General features: G+C 42.3%; 1 protein-coding gene and 2 long non-coding RNA genes across 4 annotated transcripts; 2 read left to right on the forward strand and 1 right to left on the reverse strand.

The window, feature by feature from the left end:
- Window positions 5,856–6,402, forward strand: LOC110430802. Its single transcript, XR_002448188.1, has 2 exons — window positions 5,856–5,952; window positions 6,040–6,402. It is a non-coding gene; the product is annotated as an uncharacterized LOC110430802 (long non-coding RNA).
- LOC110431273 lies at window positions 14,874–16,499 on the reverse strand. The gene is made up of 3 exons (XR_002448714.1): window positions 16,128–16,499; window positions 15,953–16,027; window positions 14,874–15,079 (listed from the first exon to the last, which is right to left on the reverse strand). It is a non-coding gene; the product is annotated as an uncharacterized LOC110431273 (long non-coding RNA).
- LOC110430896 (putative nuclease HARBI1) lies at window positions 17,354–22,609 on the forward strand. Of its 2 annotated transcripts, XM_021449082.1 has the most exons (3): window positions 17,355–20,747; window positions 20,825–22,166; window positions 22,316–22,555. In XM_021449082.1, the coding sequence occupies exons 2-3, from the start codon at window positions 20,825–20,827 to the stop codon at window positions 22,318–22,320; spliced, it is 1,347 nt and encodes a 448-aa protein (XP_021304757.1). In that variant the 5' UTR covers window positions 17,355–20,747; the 3' UTR covers window positions 22,321–22,555. The 2 variants fall into 2 exon arrangements, with proteins under 2 accessions (XP_021304756.1, XP_021304757.1); XM_021449081.1 differs by having other exon boundaries at window positions 17,354–20,747; window positions 20,825–22,609.

Here is a 23,165-nt window from a genome sequence, read left to right on the forward strand (position 1 = left end):
AGAGTGTATTGTGAATTTCAAAATTTGTATCCACATTCTGAACTCATTACAATTACTAAAAAAAATTACACACGGTAAAGGATTTGATCAGTTCCCATAATCGTATTGCTATGTGTGTATTTGTGTGTGTGTGTTATGACCTTCTATTGGAAGCCATATCAATTTAGCGACATAAATACGTCATAGAAAATGTCTTTCCTGTGGTCAACATCCAATTTGTGATGATCCTTGGCACCGATTTTACTTTGTTCACAAGTTATTTTAATTATTTTCAAAATCGGGTGTCTCTAAGGTGACAATCTAAACTCAGCTCCTATTTTTTCTCTTTTTTATCAGGGCGCGGCCCAGCTGCCCACGATACCTCCTACCTTCCTTCTTGGCTGGCCCAACACGGGTGGAGGCGTAGCAAGGTGGACCTGGGCTGGCCCTCAATATGCTGGCTGCGAGTGCAGTAGGCCCCACGAGGCGGCCCAAGTGAGTACCTTCTACAGAAGGGCTACTCTAACAGTGATGACTGCCCATGTGTCTTCATCAAGAAATCTCAAACGGGATTCTGCATCATATCGGTGTATGTTGATGATCTAAATACCATCGGCCACAAACAAGATATTGATGAGGCATGCAAACATCTTAAGACAGAGTTCGAGTTGAAGGATTTGGATAAAACCAAATTCTGCTTAGGCCTACAACTTGAGCATCTTTCAACTGGAATCTTTGTACATCAATCTGCATATGTCCAGAAAGTATTGGAGAGATTCAATATGGACAACGCATATCCTTCCAAAACCCCTATGGTCGTTCGATCTTTAGGACTAAACACTGATCCATTCAGACCACAAGATGAGGGGGATGAAATCCTAGGACCTCATGTCCCATACCTTAGTGCTGTTGGAGCACTCATGTACCTTGCCAATAGCACCAGGCCTGACATCGCTTTCGTAGTGAATTTGCTAGCAAGGCACAGTGCCTCTCCTACCAAGAGACATTGGACAAGAGTAAAATAGATCCTCAGATATGTTAATGGCACAAGGGATCTCGGATTATTCTTCCAAAGAAGAACAAACTCAGAGATGATAGGATACACCGATGCTGGATATCAATCAGACCCCCACAATGGCAGATCACAAACTGGTTTCGTGTTCTTGCAAAATGGAACCGCCATATCATGGACATCATCCAAGTAAACATTGGCAACAACGTCCACGAATCATTCTAAAATAGTCACACTATATGAGGCCTCACGTGAATGCGTTTGGCTTAGCAGAATGATCAACCACATACAACAGTCGTGTGGTCTTAAAGCTATCACAGCTCCAACCATTATATCTACGAAGATAATACGACTTGTGTTACACAAATGGAGACAGGTTATATCAAGAGCAATATCAACAAACACATCTCTCCAAAGTTGTTCTATCCTCAAGAATTACAACAAAATGGAGAGATCAATATCTTGAAAACTAAATCATGCGACAACCTCGCTGATCTGTTCACTAAGTCCCTACCAACTTCATCATTTGAAAAATGTGTCAAAGGAATTGGTATGCGACGACTTAGGGATTTGCAAGGTTCAGGAGGAGAAATCCCCTAGACATTAGCCTGTCTACATCATCATATTATACTCTTTTCTCTTTATGAGTTTTTCCTCACAAGGTTTCTCATAAAGTGTTTTTAATGAGATAATATTAACACAAGAGTGTCATATTCCTTGTTTTCCCCACAGGGTTTTTTAAAGTAGTATCAAAGACACATATTGTCCTCTAAACTACAACATGAGTTTTCTCATGTAAAGGTTTTCTCATATTAGTTTACAATGAGGCAATCATTAAGTGCTATAACTTTCTTCTTCTTTTCCCAAGTGATTTTAAGGAGTTTTACTATAGCGCATACACACATGTATTTTTCCTCGTTTTTATCCTACAGAAATTTTTGGAGGGGCAATACGATCCATTGATCTCAACAAGCGATTCGATCAAGAGGGAGTGTTACGGATAAAATATCCGGGTGATCTCATCTCCTCAGATTCTCCCCCCAGAGATCTATCCTAACAGCTCGAAGACCGAGACTTCTCCCCACGACTCCGTACTTGCCCGTGAAGACCGGTTCCCCTCCGAGACTTCTTCCACAACTCATCATGGACATCGTGATTACTTGGGAGAGAGTTTGAGAAGATGAGATCACCCGAATATTTTATCTGTAACAGAACCTCTATATCAGACATTTTTCTTAAAAAACTTAGAATTTGAATGGGGCACGTGCCCCTACTCCTTGTATACTAGATTCGCCTCTAGCTGTAACATTGTTTTTGCTAACTATATTTAACTTCATTATTTATTAACTATAGAGTGGTGGTTGATGTGAATGAATTAATTAATGCAGTCGCCAGCGTCGTCCTCCTTGCATTAGCAAGACATATTTGCCGGGTGGCCATTGTTCAAGCACCCTTTGGTGCATAGCTCCAGGTGGCCACGGTTCAAGCACCCTTCGGTGCGAGCATATGTAGGTTAAGTATGTAAAGAGGAGGATTTGAACACCACTAAGAACCAAGTATGTCTTACCGCTAAGCTATACGACCATGTTTAAATGTTAGGAAGTTCAATCCTTCAAAAATCCTATCCCAATCCTCCAATCCAAAGGGACCCTCAGTATTTTTTCATATTTTTCATAACCTCGTTGAGCACATATGAAAAAAATTTAAAAAACCTCTCTACATAGTTAGTATTTTGGCAATTGGACCCACATGCCACCTTGATAACAATATTCAAAAGATTTAATTAAATAATGTGACACACTATCCTTGTTATTCCTTGTCACAGATTTATGACAATAGCAAATTGGTTATTATGACATGTCTAATGTTCTTACAATATATCATTCTAGCTACTAGCTTTAAGACATTTTTATGACATGCATTTATTAATGTCACTAAGTTAAGCTGGCTATGAAACAAATATTATAAACTGATTGATTTAGTGACTTTTTGATTAAATGTCATGTCGCGCGAGATTCATGAGCCCCAACCCCAACTGGCCACAATATTTGAGTGAAACTAGCTCTAGACAACACCCCATCCCATCCCAAAACCCACGCACCACAAATCTTTCTATCTACACGGACAAATGAAAGGTCCTAAATGACTAGAGGGGATGAATAGCCTATAAAAATTCTCTACAAACTCACTAGAGCAAATGGTTAATAACCGAAATGGTGAAATATAATTTTGCTTTAGCTCTACAAGGATTGCAAGCCACCTATACTATAATTCTAGTTGTTTATAATCTCTATATCACATAAGGCTATGTCTCTAATTCTACACTAGTGAGCTCGCTAACTAGATCAACTAATTACACTAAGCTACTTAACTTCTCCCTCCATCCTAAAATAACTGTCGTTCTCGCTTCCTCAGAAATAACTTTAATTTAATATATATTAAAAATAGTAATATTTATGTTACATAATTAGTATCATTGGAAAGATCTTTAAATCTAGTTTTTTTAATAAATTTATTTGGAGATACAAATATAGCACATATTTCTATAAATCAAGTTAAACTTGCGATACGAAAACAAAAAACGACACTTAATTTGGGACAGAGGAAGTAGCTAGCAAGAGAGCTACTCTACTCAAACTACCTCTACACAAGCCCGATGTTGTCAATTTATAGACCTAGAGCGAAGCTATAATGATGGGCCCTCTAATACAACTCTAATAATATAATAACATTTCTAATAAATGTAATGCATAAAAAACATTCTTATAAAATAATTATACATCTTATCTTACCATAAATTTTTTTCTAACATTTGCTGCTGCGAAATCATTGATGATGGCCTCAATTTCAATTTCATCTAATAGTTTATTCTCGATGCATAAAGTTACCAAACCGTTTATTTATTCTATGGACATTACGGACCTCAAATAATTCTTTAACAATTTTAGCTTTAAAAATGTTCTTTCAGCTGAGGCCACAATCACAAGCATAGTGAATAGGATCCAGTAAGCAATAGAAATACTAAGGGTAAAAATTCACTTCTGTGACAAACTCAAACATCTCCATAGCAGACATTAGCTTATTTGACAGAGTAAACTGTAAAATAGCTGACTCAGAAATCGGGTCATTTACATCAAGATCTGACGAACCATCTGAAGAGAAAGTTTTCGCAAACTTCATGCATTGGTCTATTAGATCAACACCATCAAATGACTTCAAGGATGTTGAATTCATTAGAAATCCGATTTTTTTCATTGAAGGACTGTAGTTCTTTAAATATGCTTTTCAATGAACTATTAAAATAACTTACTTCAAAATCCTTTTCGGCTTGCAAAATAGCTTCATTGGAGTTAGTTTCATCACATTGTTTCTTCCTAAAAGAACGAGACTTTACTAGAAAAGATGCCTCTACTCTCAATTCAAGTGCAATGTCTATGGCAGCAACCAGACTATCAACAAACATTATTTCTCTAGTTCCGAAAGTAATCCACCATACCTTCTATATGCTGCAAGGTGGAATTAATGCACATGGATGGTGATTGCAACTTCTTACTCTCAATGTTTATAGAATATAAAATAGCATGACAGATAACCATACCAAATATGAACTCAAAGCTGCTAAGCACGTCATATAAAGTCCAACACCTGCTGCCCAGTTAAACCGGTCGGTACTTATTTAAACTAGTCGGATTTCTAGTTAAACTAGTCGGATTACTAGTTAAATCGGTCGGCTTCAAATTAAACTATTCAGACATGATCATGATGGCATCGCTCAACAAATACGAGGTGCTCAAGGACATAGAGTGAATTCTGACCAATGGACCTGCTAATCTGACCAACACCATGCGGCACCACTGTGCGTTGGCTCCTAATTCTCAACATGTGGCGCGGTTTGGTGGGAAGTCCACATGGTACCAGGTTTTTGGGTCAAGCAACAGTAGCACACAAGTTTTGGGTTACACTGAATCGGCACACAGAATTTTAGTGTCACTTTATTCTGAATTGGTGTTGTCTTGGTTAGGATATACGCCATGCTCCTTTCAAATCCAACATTGAGCTTCTAATGAGGACGAGCTATGCGATCACGTGTTCATGAAGTATATATGAGAATATAGAGAGAGAAAAAAATCTAGGACAAGTATTAGATGATAATGAAACACTTACATTGCATAGGGAATGCAAAGAGAAACAACATAAACATTAAGGCTCCACACATGTTCCTCAGATTCATGTTGGATTACGAATTATCTTATTTAACCGACCTCACACAATTATTGATTTAAGCGTTGAATGACACACACACAGAACAAACACACACATATATAGTGACATGATGAGTTTGTGAACTCATCACGTTTCCTATACCGTTTGTAAATTTTAATATTACCCTCCTATTTGTTAGCCAAAATAGAAGTTAATATTAATATCATTTATTACACCCCTATATTGATAACTAGATTTATCACCCTAGAGAAATGCCCATCACCGGCTAGGTTCCCTAGTGCTCGAAAAATCCTAGTTATGGGATCCAAATTTATGAATAGAGATCAATTGAAAAGAAAAAATTGATTGGTGCTAAATATGCCTGTATTCATAAATTTGGCATCCTACACAGCCAGAATTTTCTCGAGCACTAGGGAACCTATGTTGGTGGGCATTTCACTGGGGACGATAAATCTAGTTATCAATATAGAGGCATAATAAACAAAAATTAATATTAACTCCTATTTGGGCTAACAAATAGAAATGTACTAAAAAAATTACAAATCATATAGGAAACTTTCATACTCATGTCACTATGTGTGTGTTTGTGTATATATATATATGTGTGCCACTGAACGCCTAAAGCAACGATTGTGCGAGGTTGGTCAGATAAGATAATTCGCAGTCCAACATGAATTCGAGGAACATTTGTGGAGCCTTGATGTTTATGTTGTTCCTCTTTGCATTCCCTGTGCAATGTAAGTGTTTCATTATCAACAAATATTAGTCCTTGTAGTTTTATCCATATTCTCATATATATACTTCATGAACATGCAATCAAACAGCTCGTCCTTATCAGGAGCTCAATGTTAGATCTGAAAGGAGCCTGGCATATATCCTCACCAACACAACACCAGATCCGAATAAATTGTCAATAAAATTTTGTGTGCTGCGTGAGTGCCCAAATAAACAGTCATGCTATTGTTGCTTGACGCAAAAACCAGATCAATTGTGTTACTACAAGTTGGATGAATGTCGGGCTGTGTGCCCTAATTGTGATCCCATCTGCCCGCCTATCCCATCGCCATCTGCATAACTGATCTATACATCTTATTGTAGGCTCTGGTCTTAAACTTTTCGTAGCAGTACATCTAAATAATGTATTGAAAATTGATATATAATTCTAAGGGAGTTGTTTGTTATTTTCACTTGATTGCACCTATTTTGTAAACCTTTGTATGTCACCTACTTTGGATTCTACAGTGTCATGTCACTACTCCAGATCCTTTTTCCACTACCAGAATTAGGTCTGATAAGGGGACCATTGATAGCATGGTGCGGCTCGTCTACCACTGCCGGTTCCAGCCTAACCGTGCATATAGGTGAACATGCAATGTATATAATTAAATGGTCACCAATTTACAGCAATATCATCAACATCTCCCTATGGAACATTTACGTGTTGATGATTGTGATAGGCGACATTATATTATGGAAAAAACTTCGCAATGGGAGATTCAACATGATTACATGCAAATCTATATTTGAAATCTGTAGTGCTCTTCCTGTCACGCTGCAATGGAGAAACGTGTAGACATGTTAATATAGTGAATTTATAGTAAGGCAAACAATGAAATCATGGAGGATTATATGATGGAGATGTACCAGTAAGACTAAGCTTACAGTGAGATTTAGTGATGCTGTTGAATTTGTTTGACATAGTATGAGTTCAGAAGGTTTTCTGCTACATGCTTTCATACTATATTATAAACAGTAAAATATAGTATGACATAGCAGTAAGATTTAGCAATTTAATCATTGCTAAATGTCAAACATCATAATATTGTTGAATTTGTTTGACTCAGACACGCAGGTTCAGAATTTTAGATGCACCAACCAAGGATTTGCTAGCATGACAAGGTAGCAGAATAATTGCAGACCTCGCTCATCCTTAGGCCTTGTTTAGTACCAACTAAAAACAAAAAAAAAATTCAAGATTCTCCATCACATCGAACCTTGCGGCACATGCACAAAACATTAAATATAGATTAAAAAAATAACTAATTACACAATTTTCCTGTAATTTGCGAGACGATTCTTTTGAGTCTAGCTATAGTTAGTCCATGGTTGAACAATAATTACCAAATATAAACGAAAGTGCTACAGTGACCAATTTTTTTCGCCTAAATATGGAACTAAACTGGGCCTTAATCAAATTTGGGGACAGAGAGAATGAGTTGAGAAGGTAGCATTCAGGATTTCAAGTGTACCAACAAGATTGCTAAGGAATAGAGATTGAGTTCAGAAGGTTTTCTGCTACATGCTTTCGTATAGGCCTTGTTTACTTCCACTCCAAAACTTAAAAATTTTCAAGATTCTCCGTCACATCGAATCTTTAGACGCATGCATGGAGTATTAAGTATAGACGAAAATAAAAACTAATTGCACAGTTTGGTCGAAATTTACGAGACGAATCTTTTGAGCCTAGTTAGTCCATGGTTGGATAATAATTACCACAAAAACGAAAGTGCTACAGTGTCGCGAAATTTTTCACTTCAGCAACTAAACAGGGCCTATATTTGGGAAAATTAGTCTGCTATCATAATAGTATAGAAAGGGAAGATCACGTACCACACATGACTCCACAAAGAAAGGACGAAAATTTTGTGCCACACACATCATGCTGCTACCTCACATAATCAAGCATAGGGACTGTTGTAGGTTATTTGGTGAAGGGGAGAGTTTGTGACGAAGCAGGCACACCTTTTTTCTTGGGCGTGAGCTCACTAATGACCCAGTAAATCCATTACCCATGATACTCCCACTCAATTGGTTCAACTTATAGCAAGGATAGGGGCCTGCAGCTTTACCGTGAAGCAGTTTTTTAGCTTCAGTTTCATCAGCTTCACCCGAAAGCTAAAATTATTTTCAATAAAAAAAATGATTGTAAACTGCTTTTAGGGAAGATATCAAAGAGAAAGTTAGAGCAACTCCAACAGCTTTGCAAATAGGTTTGTCATTCTTGTTTTTTGTCAAAATTCTCAAAATTTCCTATCCAACAGTTTAGCAATTGGACTTGACGTTTATAACAAGTTGGCAAATTCTACTCAAGTCTTTGGCATTTATGCGCGTCCGGGATAGCTTCGCATATCCTCCGTAGCCGCGGTTTCCTCTACATGCGCGCGCTATTCTCTCCCGCTGCCGCCGTCTCTTCCCACGGAGTGTCGAGGCCGTGCGTCTGCATCTTCATCACCGGCTAGGTTCTCCATGATTCCCTCTTCCTTTTGTTCAGCCATATCTTTTTGTATCCATTGTTGGGTGGGTTTTGTGTTTATCCATCTGTGTCCATCGGAGGGGGGCGAGTTTGGGGAGGACATGGCTGCAGCCTATGGGGAGGGGAAGGGCAGGTTTGGGGAGGACATGGCTGCAGGCTGTGGGGAGGAGATGGCCGGCATGGAGATTGGTAGGTTTGTTGAGGGGATGGCCGGCTATGGGGGAGAAGATGGCGCTGGTTTGGAGGAGGGGATTTTCGGCTATGGCGGCGCCAAGGAACTCGCGCCAAGAGAAGGGCGCGCGAGCCATGTAGGCAGTGAGCGGGTCCACAAAATTTTTCTTGCCAAGTCAAAATTATATATATATGGTAAATTTTTCCTACTCCCTGGGAGTAATTACTCCTTTGCTCTCACGTGTACTCGTGTAGGATTTTGTTGGAGCACTACTAACGGGTTTATTTTAGATCTAACCCGTTAGGGGATTGCCTTCCCAAATTTTCGGATAGATTTGTTGTCAATTTTTGTGTGATATATATACGTGGAAAACACCGTCTCACGGAATAAACGCCGCGCAGCCGGAAAACTCGTCGCCGCTAATCACCACGATACTACTAGGATCCACAACGCCATGTTTGAAAATCATTGCCAGATGCCATCTGAAAGCTCGTGATCGACGACCACGGCGCTGCCAGGATGGTGGCCACATTGCATCTCGTTGGTAATCTTCACTAGTCATCAAGCCTTTCTGTTACGTACTGCACTAAAATGCTCCAGAGCGATGGCTAGCTACATGTATAGCGTCAAGACATGAGTATTATGCATTTCACATATTGACATACTCGTATAACCTGTATGAAACATATACTCAATCATCTCGTGACATTATAGTAATGTAAATATGCACACGCATATATACTTCCACTTTTGCTGGAAAAATATATACATATCTATGTCAGGCTTGTTTCTTTTTTCAAAGGAGTATTTTCCATACTCTATTTTTTTTGGCAAAAGTACTTGTTCATACTACTTTTTAATATGACCTTGTAGTATGTGCGTATACTCGATTACTATACAAGTATGTGCACATACGTACATACTCCAGGTGTCGTACTACATATATTTTAATATGACATTGTATGTGTATATATTTTATTATTGTACGTGTATGTGCATATACTCTTACTAAACAGTAGTACGTGCACATACTCTTATTAAAAGGTATGAACGTATACTACTGTACATATATGGATATACTACCTAGCATGTACCAGTATATTATACTATACTTATGTTGGGGTATATATGGATATATTCTCTAAAAATAATATATATATATATATATATATATATAAGATTCTAATCCAATAGTTAGAGAGAAAGGTAGGTTAATTTAGCACTTAAACCCTCCACTCATCCCATCTAATCCCAAGTCACGGTCTTACGACGTTACTTCCTCGCGGTGCCGTTTTGTCCCCCACCGTCGTTCTTGCGCGAGGCCGGCGTCGTGACCCGCGATCCAGCGCCGCCGACAAGGTGCTGGAGGGCTCCATCGACGTAACCTCTTGTGTTGGGCATACATGCATCTTGTTCATGCGGTACATTGCATCTTGTACATTGCATGGTCCTGTTCATGGCTGCCAGACAGTCCTAGTATTGAGTTGCCTGCCTGACATTCGTTCGTCTCCGTGATCCATGGCCAGCGGTCCTAGTATTGAGTCTAGTATAGATCTGCCTCCCTGTACCGCTGTGCGTCTGGACGACGCAGTCAGATGTCGGGCGCGCGACGCAGTGAGCGCTTACCTAGCATCGACCTGCGTCTCATTGAGGAACGACTGATCCGATTGGTCGACGGAGCCGTCCACCACTTTGTCGGCGGCGCTGGATCGCGGGTCACGACGCCGGCCTCACGTAGGAACGAAACGACGGATGGGGACGAAACGGCACCGCGAGGAAGTAATAACAGCATACAACCGTGACCTGGGATGAGTGGAGGGTTTAAGTGCTAAATTAGCCCACCTTTCTCTCTAACCATTGCATTAGAATCTTATGGTCCTGATTATAGTTTGCATAGTTTGTATAGATAGCTAGTTTGCATACCATAGGTATATATATATATATATATATAATACCTTATGGCTGGCTACAGAATAACTTCTTATTCTGTAGCCAGATCAAAACTGGCTCATATGTCACCAGCGCACCATGCGCGTCCATTCATCTACGGCAGGTCAGGTGTGTGGCTTCTCGCTAATGCATGTAGGGTGTGTTTGGTTCGTTTTCTAGACAAGCCTGGCTAGCAAAACTAAGACAGGCTAGTCTTAGCCTGCTCTAACTAAGCCAATTCACAGTTGTTTGGTTGTTTGCATTGTGTTAGCCCGGCTATAGACATGTTTGTTTGGTTGGATGACTTGCTTTGTATAGAGTCACCTTTTCTTTGGGAGGGTGAGTTCACCGCTTTTGAGGTATTGTGTCGAACAGCGGGTGGGCATGAACCTCACTGCTGTCCTCCTCGCCGAGCACCCTATCCACGTCCTTGTGGTGCTCGCCCTCTGGCGCGGTGGACGAGGAGCCATGGCGCGTCTTCCAATTCCAGCTGCGGCGGCTTCACAACGGCGGCATCCAGCGAGGCGGTGGCATTGGAGCGGTGGGGAAGGGAATGGGATCCAGACGGAGCAGGGTGGCGCTTCTTGTGGCTGTGCGGGATGGAGCGGGGCTTCCGGTGAGCGTGCCCACCGCCGCCGCCGGCGGCGGTGCGATTGTGGAAGGCAGTTGGCGGTGCGGCAACTTCGGCTGCGAAGGAGGAGCGCTTGGTAGAGATCTGCTGGGAGGAGGAAGTTGGGGAGACTGAGGTCCAGATGATGGTGAAGGAGAGGCCAAGCGCGATGGCGATGCTGACCTTGGCGATGAAGCCCAACGCTGCGGATGAGGCTGTTGGTGGGGTGAGGCTGTCGGTGCTAGTGGCGCGGCGGACGAGGAGCCATGGCGCGCCGCCCGTGGAGCACTCTTCCGCTTCCACCGCGCTCCACCTCGTTGTTGCGGCTCGCGCCCACATCGGCGATGGCGGGGAGCGGGGGAGACGACCGGAGTAGGAGCGCACTCACGACCGACAGAGGGAAGCAGGAGACGACCGGAGGAGGAGGAGATTCGCGAATGAGGGGGGTGAGCGGACTCACGCTCGAGCCTGGCGCAAGCCTGGCTCCGTGGAGACGGCCAAATCGGGCGTTCCCAGGAAGCCAGGAAAACGGTACAAATTGGGCTTGCGTAAGCCTGGAGGCTGACTAGGAAACCAAACAGGCGCAACCTGTACTGTGAAAGCCTGGCTAGAGGGTTATGCAGGGAACCAAACACACTCGTATTGATTGATTCCCCTAGCGTGCTCCATGCAAATGGAGCCACACCCCGCAAATTATGTCCGCTTTACTAAATCTTTGAGCCGTTGCTTGCCTTGGATCGTAATCAAGGGATTAAATTGGACCGCATAGGATCCCGCTAATTACGTCACTTCCTTCCCGAGGGCAGCAGTCACGAACAAAAATAACTCTGCCGCACGGCGGCTCCTCCCACAAAAGTACACGGCACGGCGGCTCCTCCCAGTGGCGGCAGCGTCGACTCCTCGGTCTCCAATTCAAGCATGGGCGGCGGCGTCCTTCCCACCTCCCGGTGGCGGCGGTGTCCCCGTGGGGGCGTGGGTCACTGGGTCTGTCCTCCACCACCAGCGCGGCGCGGGTCACCAACTGGTGATGGCGGCCACCGCCTTCACGCGCTCGGCGAGCAACGCTCCATCCACGACACGACGGCTCCCGCACTACCGGAATGATGTCCCAGCCACGACGGCTCCCGTACCGATGGCGTTAGCAACGAGCCAACAACAACACCGGCGACGGCAACCTGCGGCGACACCTTCGGGATCACGGCGGCTTGCACCGCGACGACAGCGGCCGGTCCTTCACTACAACAAACTTTGTTAATCTGTGACGGATTCTCGATGACGGATTTACAAATCGTCACTGACAGACATAATCTGTGACGATAATTTATTTTTCGTTATCGTTGTGCACCGGTGGATATTTTCAGCCCGCTGACTTGTGACGATTTTATCTGGATCGTCATAGTGTATGATTTTAATTTCGTCATACTCTACTTAGCCTAAAACAATAGGCCCGTTACCAATATATGGTGCAAAAAAATTAAAAAATATGATTGCCAGAGAATCAAATCCAAAAGATGATTTGTTAAACTATTTAAATAAATTTTTTGTTAGTTTGTTACATGTATGTGATGCATATGGTAAAAATTAAAATATATAGTATGGTTGAGAATAAAAAAACTACGGCATGTGGGGTTTGAATCCAGCACCCCTAGAAAAGTAGCAACATGTAAAAAGAAATGCTATATATATATATATATATATATATATATATATATATATATATATATATATATATATATATATATATATATATATATATATATATATATATATATATATATATATATATATATATATATATATATATATATATATATATATGGTGCATTTTCTATACACCTGGAAGTAGCTACTCTCTACTACACAGTATGCACACCGTGGCCAGATTAGGAGGAGCTAACAGGTTCTAGACTTCCTTCCCTTCCGAGTCTATTTTCTCGCCCTCCAGCGATGTGGGCAGATCGTCATCCAAAACAAATACCGCTCGCTCTTAGCGGGTGCATAAATGATAGACCCGATAGACGATATATGGGCACGGCAGCAGTGCGGCACGGAAGGCCTACGGGTGCTGCGTCTTGGCTGTAGTGAGCAGGGTTGGCCGCCGTCTCGGCGGCAGAGGCGCAAGTTTGCATTTGTTCTTCAACACCTCTTGTTCATCCTCTCTTTTTAACCTTCCAAGATGCAGAGGAAGGCCAAGATATTTGCATTGAGGCCTTGTTTAGTTCACAATTTTTTTCAAAATTCCCCGTCACATAAATTTTGCGGCACATGTATGAAGTATTAAATATAGATAAAAAAGATAGCTAATTTCACAGTTTATCTATAATTTGCGAGACGAATCTTTTGAACCTAGTTAGTCTATAGTTAAATAATAATTGTCAAATAAAGCCGAAAGTGCTACGATAGCGAAATCCAAATTTTTTTTTCGTGAACTAAACAAGGCATGAAATTGGCATGGTTTCCCTTGAAAAGATGCAGCAAGGTAACTCCCATTGACTGAGTAATTGATTCCATATAACTCCGATTTTGATATGTTGTGCTGTAGATTATTCAAGTCTTGCATTTGAATTTTTATACAGCAAAATGGTGGGGGGTAGTTATGGAACAACACAAGTTCCAGCATTACAAAGGATGGCCATAAGGATCCTCACTTTGACTTCTAGTTCTTCTGGCTGTGAAAGAAACTGGAGTTGTTTTGAAGGCGTAAGCTTCCCAACATTCTCTAAATGGCATGTTTCAGATTTGATTAATACTAAACCTGAATTGGCATTCTGTGTTGTAGAATCACACAAAGAAAAGAAACCGGCTAACTTGTGAGCGTCTTTGTTCAATATAACAACAAGATGAATGGCAAACGGCAGAGAAAGCAAAGAGCAACAAGATGTTGGATCCTCTGATTGAAGGCAGAGATGAGGAATTACTAGATAGGTTGTTGGGCTAACTTGGAAATTAATTGAAGAATCATGTGCAGAAGAAGATGTTACAAGGCTCCGCAGAAGTGCTAGGCTCTGGCTCAGGTGAGAGATGTTGATAGATGAGTTCCATTCTGAGGGCGAAGCTGAACCAACAATCAATGAGGAAGAAATTGATTTTGAGTCTGACCCGGAGGATGTGCTACCAATAATAGATTGTGAGGGTGATGAGGAGAATGAAGATTAGTATTCTAAGTTTGCCATCCATGACCAATCAGCCTCACCTATCTATTTTCTAGCATTTTGTGTTAGTGAGAATTCTGAACCATATCTCCTCTGTCTCTGTCATCTCTTTATGTGAGAGTGAAACTATGAGAGTGACGCTGTGAGCATGTTCGTGTTATATCACTTGTGTTCAGACGTTCACGTACTACTACTTACGTTATTTCATCATGTAATTTTAGTGTGTGATCATTGTCCAATCATGGAGTAACTAGGCTTAAAAGATTCGTCTCGCGATTTACAGGTAAACTGTGCAATTAGTTTTTATTTTTATCTATATTTAATGCTCCATGTATATGCCGCAAGATTCGATGTGATAGAGAATCTTGAAAAATTTTGAATTTTTGAGGTGAACTAAACAAGGCCTACGTCATATTGTATACTGTAGTATTGTCTAATGATCTATGTCATTATATTATGTCTATGAGCCTATACTTTATATGACTGTGTATAATTGTACGTATAATTATTTATTCTCAATGTCGATTTTTCAACTATCTTCATGTCTCAAATTGCACTTAAAAATATATATAAACTGTAATTTTATATGTATATACAGTGCAAATCATCGTTTAAACCCCGGTCCGTCTACACGCTAAACGGACATCTAGGCTAACATTGGCTGCAGCATAAACAATACAGCCACAAGCTCGCTAGTCAATGCCATCACTGTAGTGGTCCAGGTTGCTGAAATATCTCCAGTTGCCCTCTACATCAAAAAGAAATGATCTGAATATACTTACATTTGGCACATGAACCATGAAAGAATGAAAGATGGAAACAAGAGTCATATTCATGTGTTGGTGCGTATACGTATATAGTAAATCAATACTTGCACGAACAATTCAGAATGGTCTAGTTGTAGGTTGGTAATCGTATCACCAGTGATAGTGATGTAATAGTTATCGTGATTCAAAAGGGCTAGTTAATTCTGGTGGTATATGCATATTTGAACCTTTTGACAAATGAGCTGCAGGCAAAGTACCAATATGCATGATTCATACATATTTTGGGCATAAGGCTGCAATCAGATAACTGACCAAACTAGAATTGTACCTAAAGTACAGCCTGCTAAAACAGTAACTAACAAGCATTCTAACGGTAACTAAGAAAGCAGTAAAAAATTAACATGATATTAACAGTAACAATTTTCTATAGACCAAATAAACAACTAGTACTGACATGCAGTTTATCATACACAACAGTCCACAGAATATCATCACACCGTACTAATTTTGCAACAGCTAAAGTGTCATTAGAATATATGTTGAGATTAAGTTCTCTCAAACAAAATAAAAGCAGAGAAGCAAAGGACCAGGAATTGAAAGGGTGAGGGTGAAGCTCACCACTGGTGCTGCATGCACCATATATACATGTTGAGATAATGCAGATTTGTAATCTAAGAATGATGGTGCAGATTTGTTTTCTAAGAATGTGGCATTATCGATTTGAGGGCAGAGACTACAGAGTGAATGATCTTATAATTTCTTTAACCAAGCACAGTTGTTTGCTTCAGACCAAAACAAAACAAAACAAAACAAAACAAAAATCCCCAAATAAGAAAGAAGAAATTTTACATTACCGTCAATGCTTGAGCTGGTGTACGGGTACGGCATGGATCAACTGCAAATTTCCAGGTGGGCACGGCAAAATCCCCCTACACACGAATGGGTATGCAGATGATGAGATCTGAAGCCCGGCCCCTCTTAGGCTGGGGATGAGTTGAGAGAATAAACGTGAAAAAGGCTGCCGCTGACCGCTCCTCGCTATCGCCGCTCACCGCCCGGTGCGGGTGCCCGACCGCTCAGCCTTCCCGGCTCCCGGTTGGCGGCGCCCCGACGAAGATCCGCTCGGCACCGCCCCGGCCGTCGGAGGGTCGCGGCACCGCCGGACCTGGCGTCCGTCCAGCGCTGGCCGCTCGCTTTGCGATACGGGCATATTGGTGGTGGCGCGGCCGGCGCATGTCCGTGGGGGCGGTGAGGTGAGGATCGGAGCAGGCGAGCAGGAGAGGGGAGGGGATGGGGACGCCCATCCCAGTGAGGGGCCGGGGCCGCTTCAAGCGAATGGCTGTAGCTCGATCGGTGGAAGAGAAAAGTTCTCTGTTGCCACAAATTCGTCGTCAGGTTGACACTTTTTGACGAGAGGCTTTCAGTGCCTCTCTCTCTCTCTCTCTCTCATTAAGAGGAGTAGTTGTGAGTTTGTAAATCAGTCAGTTGCCAAAACCTAGTTGGCCAGTCCCTCCTGAAATCTTCTTCCGGTTTAATTTGCAGTAGTCTCGCCAAGTGCTAATTAACAGCTTAAATTAGTTGCACAAGAGATAAGGAGAGGTGGCTCATCACCAGCAGCAGGTTGCTCCCTCACTTTCAGATTGATTGATATAGATAGTAGATATTAGAGAGCCATGCATTAATTTTTCTTGCATTAATTTTTCCTTGCAAATCTGTTGGCACGCGGGTCTGGAAAGTTATGGCTGTTGAGCGATTTATTATGAGAAAAAAACACCGTAAAATGTATTACATTTAATTTGCTCTGACAATACAGGGTCTCTGTTTGTCTCTGCGGGCAAAATCTTCTCACTGGACGCCACTTGCATTGATTGTATATATCTGCATGCATGCAAATATATCCAGTACTAGTAATTGGGAACGGAGAGCTGCTGGCTGCATGTAACTGTAGTATGGTTCAAATTAATAAAGTCCAGATCAGACCACGTATGGATGGAGCAAGGACGGACAACACGGACGCACGGCCGCCCGTTAAGCTACAGCTACAGTGTGCATGAACTTGTCCCCCCGGCGGCGATCCATATCACGACGGTTGACGGGCCCGGCGTCGATCCATATCACGACGGTTGACGAGATCGAGCTACAGAGGTACTCGGCTCGTCGCACGTACACGTGTATGCATGCATGGTCAAGATTATTCTCTCGCATGCAACAGGAGATCGCACGGTCAGGTAGGTTTCACGTACAGTTTGTTGGATCGAGCTGGAGATAACGTGGAGTGGAGTGTGATGCTAACGGTGCCATGGATGAAGCTTCTGGGACCCATATACCAAATAAAATAACCAGCTAAGTGATGCCATACGTTGTTATATATAAGAAGCCGACCCAATTTCTCACTTTATTTATACACAATATATTATTATGTACGCATTATTTATTTATTTATCACACGACGATATATCTTCCAGTGAACACACATTCTCTTTATTTATTTATTTATTTACCCAAGTAGTACGGCTCCGTACGTTTAACGGGGGAGGATGTCAAAACCACCGGGGAACTCCAATGCACCACTGCTGGTGGAGTCATCGTCGTCGCCCGGTGATGACGCGGCGCCTGAGTGGACAATGAATGTCCTCATGCTGTCATCCGTCCGGGCGCTGTCGTTGCTGCCGGACGGAGAGGCCTCAATGCCACCAAGGGAGGTGCTGTCGTCGTTGCCAGACTCGGCAGGGGTCACGCGGTGCCGCCGCCGATCACCACGTCGTCCGCCGGCTGCTGGCGGCGCCTACCCATGCCCCGGATGCAGACGACGAGGTAGTACACAGCGATGACGAACGCAGCGCCAAACACGGTGGCGCCGATACCAATGCCCACCACCTCCCACGTTGTAAATTTGTGGCTAGTGCCTCCAAACGCCGTCCCCCGCCTCTGGCAAAATTCAACATCAAACCCCAAATAATTAATGATCCTTTTTATTTCTTTGTCAAGAATATACAGGAGATCGATCGAGATGCATATCTTTATATATATTTAGTAATAAAAAGATAAGATCGGTGTAATAAAATGAGACTCCCCGTCCCCGAGCGAGCGGTGTGTTTGCTAGGTCATAAGGCTAGTCTCAATGGGGATTTCATAGCGATGTCATGCACATTTAATATGGTGACACATCAGCAAAAATGGAATCTTTGCATGAAATGGGCAGGAGAGAGAAGAAGAAAGTTTCGTCTTGGTGAAACGACGTCGCGGTGTTTCCAAAGTCCTGGTATTCGCGTGAAACTAGCGTTGAGGAGCATCGTTTCATCCTCCTGATCCCGTGCGCACACATCCGCTCAGCATCGTCCCTATCTTCCCGCGCGCCGAGCAATCTCCTCCCGCGCAGTCGAAGAATCCCGCTCCCGCGCTGCCGAGGATCCCGCTCCCGCCCTTTGCGCCGTCCCCAAACCCGCCCCATCCCTCGTCCACATCCGGCCTTCCTCGATTTAGCGCGAGCCGGCGGAGATTGGGCACGAACTCGCCGTCCGCCATGGATCCACCTTCGGCAAAGCAAGCCGCCACGGATCCGCCGGCGGCAAAGCAATCCGGGCGACGCCTTCCCGGTAGAGGAGGGAACGGTCGGCAACATCGGCTCGGCATGAAGTCTGCCGCCCCTGCGCCCCTACTGGTTCCTCCGCCGCCGGCGGCGATTTCGTCTCCAGGTGCGCCGAATGCAACTCCAGCCACGACGACCCCCACCCCTGCTGCGTCGACTGTCAGTTCTGCTATGCATGGCTCCTCTGCTGCGCCGACATCAACTGTGCCGCCATGGACACCGCAAGGAGCAGGATGGGGCACCATTCCCCCAAATCTGGCTTCTCCAAACCAACAATGCCCAAATTCATGGTAACCATTTCATTTCAATATGTGCAACTAGTTCATTTCCATGTTTGCAGTTGAAATGGTTTCCATGTTTGCAGTTGATTTCAATCTGTGTAACACATCTGTAGTCTAGTAGGAATTTGTTTAGAGTTTAGGTTCAATCTGTGCCACCATTTCGTTTCAATCTGTGCAAGTAGTAGGAATTTCCATGTGTTACATATGTGTTTCAACACTGCAAGTAGTAGAAACTCTGATTGTTTCAAAAAAAAATTAGGTTCTATCCGCCAGGTGGTTTTTTAAATATGATTAATCCACCACAAGTCCAAGGAGAAAATCTTCATTTGGTTGGTCAGGTTATGACCTTCAATCCAATGTCTTCACCACCACCAGTAAATGCCTATGGAACTGGAGTTTCTCAACCTGTGAAACAAGGTTCTTCAACAAACAACAATGCAGTGCATATTGACATTGACAGTGAGGACACCATTGAGCCAAAAAGGGGAGGGACAAAAAGATTTTGGACTCCTGAAGAGGAAACAAGACTGGTAATCACTGATCATTTTGTTTTCCTTTCTATAGGCAACTGTTTGGTACAATTCTTGATTTGTTCTTTTTTTATTTGTATTTTGTAGGCTAGTGCTTGGTTGAATATTTCTAAAGACCCAGTTAGGGGTAACGATAAGAAATTTGATACATTTTGGAAGGAAATCACTGAGGAGTTTAACAGGAAAGGTAATGGGAAGCCTAGAAGAGAAACAAACCAATTGAAAATTCACTGGTCACGCCTCAAGTCCTCAATCACAGATTTCAATGACGCTTGGACTCAGATTGCCAAAGTGCATACAAGCGGATACTCGGATGACATGCTAGAGGAAGAGGTACAAAAGGTATATGAAACCAGGTTTGGGAAGCGTTTTCAATTGGTGCATTGGTGGAAGATATTAAAAGAGGAGCCCAAATGGTGTGCGTAGTTTGAAGAAAAAGAGAAAGACAAGTCTGAGATACATGATGTTCCAGAAGAACAGTCACGACCTATTGGTAGAGAAGCAGCAAAGGCTGAGCGTAGTGGAAAGCGCAAGAAGGATAACGTTATGGAAGGAATTGTCATCCTTGGTGACAATATTGAAAAAATTATCAAGGTACAGCAAGATCGAAAGGTGGAGTGCGAAAAGGTTACGGAAGCACAGATTAAGATATCAAATGCTAATTTGAAGGCAGCAACGGAAGAAAAGGAAGCAAGGATGTTTCAGGTTTACAATTCCCTGCTCAACCAAGATACAAGTCACATGTCTGAAGAGAGAAAGGCGAACCGGGAGAAGGCGTTGCGTAAGCTTGAAGAAAAATTGTTTGCTGACTAAGGTATTTTCTCTATCTTATTGTGTGCATGCTCAGTTCATATACCTTTATCCAGCACTTTACATCAAGAATTAATGATGCACTAGATGTAGTGTATGAATGCTGCACTATATTTGGTGTGAATGCAGTCCACCATGGCAGTGTGTGAACTAGATGTAGTGTGTGAACCGAGAGAAGGCATTATGTGAAGTGTGAATGCAGTCCACCATGGCAGTGTGTAAATTAGTGTGAATGCTGCACTATGTGAAGTGTGAATGCATCCCTTTATATGCCTCACTATATGACGCATGGCAGTTTTCACATGTATATGAGGTGTGAAAACTGCACCATGTTCACCTATATATAGACTCCTGAGCCTTCTCTCTTTTGATCAAACGAAGGCATTCTCTCTTTCTCATTCTCTTGCCATCTAGTTCTACAAATCGGCATTACTTTGAGGTAACTTATCTTTGAACTCTTTGTGCCATTTCTTTTCCTTCCTTCCTTGTATTCACTAGTTTCTCCGTTCTGCAAAGATGTCTGAGGACAATAACACCCCTGATGGAAGTCAGCAGACGCCTTCCCTGTTAGATGAGTTCATTGCTGATGGTCAGATCATAGATGTTGTTATCAACCAAGCTGCGGTGCTCATGCAGTCCACCATGGAAAGCCTTCAAAAAGATGCCACTGATCATCGATTAAATCCAAGGAAGCACATCAAGAGGCCACGAGAGGAAGCACATCAAAAACTAGTTAATGATTATTTCTTAGAAAATCTTCTTTATCCTTCCAATATTTTTCGTCGCAGATTTCGTATGTCTAGGCCACTTTTTCTTCGCATTGTTGAGGCGTTAGGTCAGTGGTCAAATTATTTTACTCAAAGAGTTGATGCTGTTAATCGGCAAGGGCTGAGTCCACTACAAAAGTGTACTGCAGCTATTCGACAATTGGCTACTGGTAGTGGTGCAGATGAACTAGATGAGTACTTGAAGATAGGAGAGACTACTGCAATGGAGGCGTTAAAATTTTTTGTGAAAGGTGTTAGAGAAGTATTTGGTGAGAGATACCTGAGGCGCCCTACTATGGAAGATACCGAACGTCTACTCAAACTTGGTGAGAAACGAGGTTTTCCTGGTATGTTTGGTAGCATTGACTGCATGCATTGGCAGTGGGAAAGATGCCCAAATGCATGGAAGGGTCAGTTCACTCGGGGTGATCAGAAAGTTCCAACGCTGATTCTCGAGGCTGTGGCATCTCATGATCTATGGATTTGGCACGCGTTCTTTGGAGTAGCAGGTTCTAACAATGATATAAATGTTTTGAACCAGTCCACTGTCTTTATCAATGAGCTAAAAGGTCAAGCTCCTAGAGTCCAGTACATGGTAAATGAAAATCAATACAACATTGGGTATTTTCTTGCTGATGGGATATACCCTGATTGGGCCGTGTTTGCTAAGTCAATACGGCTCCCTATCACTGATAAGGAGAGGTTGTATGCAAAGGAACAAGAAGGGGCAAGAAAGGATATCGAGAGAGCATTTGGTGTCTTGCAGCGGCGATTTTGCATCTTAAAGCGACCAGCTCGTCTATATGACCGAGCTGTACTCCGTGATGTCGTGCTAGCTTGCATCATACTTCACAATATGATAGTTGAAGATGAGAAGGAACAAGACATTATTGAAGAAAATCTATATCTAAATGTGCCTCCTAGTTCATCAACGGTTCAAGAACCGGAATTCTCTCTAGATCAGAATGTTCCGTTAGAGAGAGCTTTAGAAAAAGACACTTCTATTCGAGATAAATCGGCTCATCGCCGACTTAAGAATGATTTGGTGGAACATATTTGGAATAAGTTTGGTGACCGTGCACATATACCTGGTACTTGTAACTATCTTTATCAATATTGGTTATCATTTGTAGTTATTTATCTACCAATTTTAACTGAACTTCACGTGTGATCTGATCCTGTACTACTGAATGTCTATGCTGTGAGCTCATTCTGAACTGTTTTTTTTTTGTTTCTGTAGGATGAAGGCAAGGCTGGAGGCTATGTGAAAGCAAGGCTGCAGGTTGAAGGCAGTCTGATCTTGCAGTATGTTGGCTTAAAGCTATCTGAATTTTAGTTTGATATCTAAGTATCAGCCGTATGTTGGCTCAAAGCTATCTGAATTTTAGTTTAAGTCGTATGTTTTAGTTGTCTGAACAATCGTATGCTGAAGGCTGGATGTCGTAGTTATCTAAACATTCGAATGCAATTTTATCTAAACAAGCAGATGCTGGGATAGTTCTGAGCGACTGATCCTGATGGCCTGTTCTTTTTTCCAGTCTACTATTTTAATTTGATCACCTGGTGCTTATGTGTGCATCCGATTGGATCTGTCATTTTTGTTCACCGTATCAGTGTTGGCTGCTGCTGTCGTCCTGAATGTTTGTTGCTAACAAAAAGAAATGGCCACACGATTCATAGGGTGCATATGATCCCAACAAACTGCAGCAATTAAATGCTCTTTTTAGTCTTGGAAACATCAAAGTGAAACCATGCATTGTTGAGGATGTTTCATGAACAGTTTCATTTGAGTTTCAATGACGTTTTAATTTTGGAAACTGTGCAATGACACTAGCCATTAAGACTGGCCTAAGCATGCATGTGGACGGTGAACGTCGTCGGCGGCCCCCCGGTCCGATTGTTGCTATCTTTTACTGATTAGCAAGTGACTAATAAAAATACAACTAGCAAATACGTATGTCCGTGCGTGGGTTTAATTAGCCAATTCTAATAAAGTATATTCCTACTCTCGAACGTGTGTATATATATATATATATATATATATATATATATATATATATATATATATATATAGGACTGCGCTAATGGGT

Source organism: Sorghum bicolor, chromosome 10 (genome assembly GCF_000003195.3).
Source record: "Sorghum bicolor cultivar BTx623 chromosome 10, Sorghum_bicolor_NCBIv3, whole genome shotgun sequence".
NCBI lineage: Eukaryota > Viridiplantae > Streptophyta > Magnoliopsida > Poales > Poaceae > Sorghum > Sorghum bicolor.

Coding starts and splice junctions, on each gene's coding strand:
- LOC110430896 (XM_021449081.1), top strand. CDS start 20,825: ATGTCTGAGGACAATAACACCCCTGATGGAAGTCAGCAGACGCCTTCC.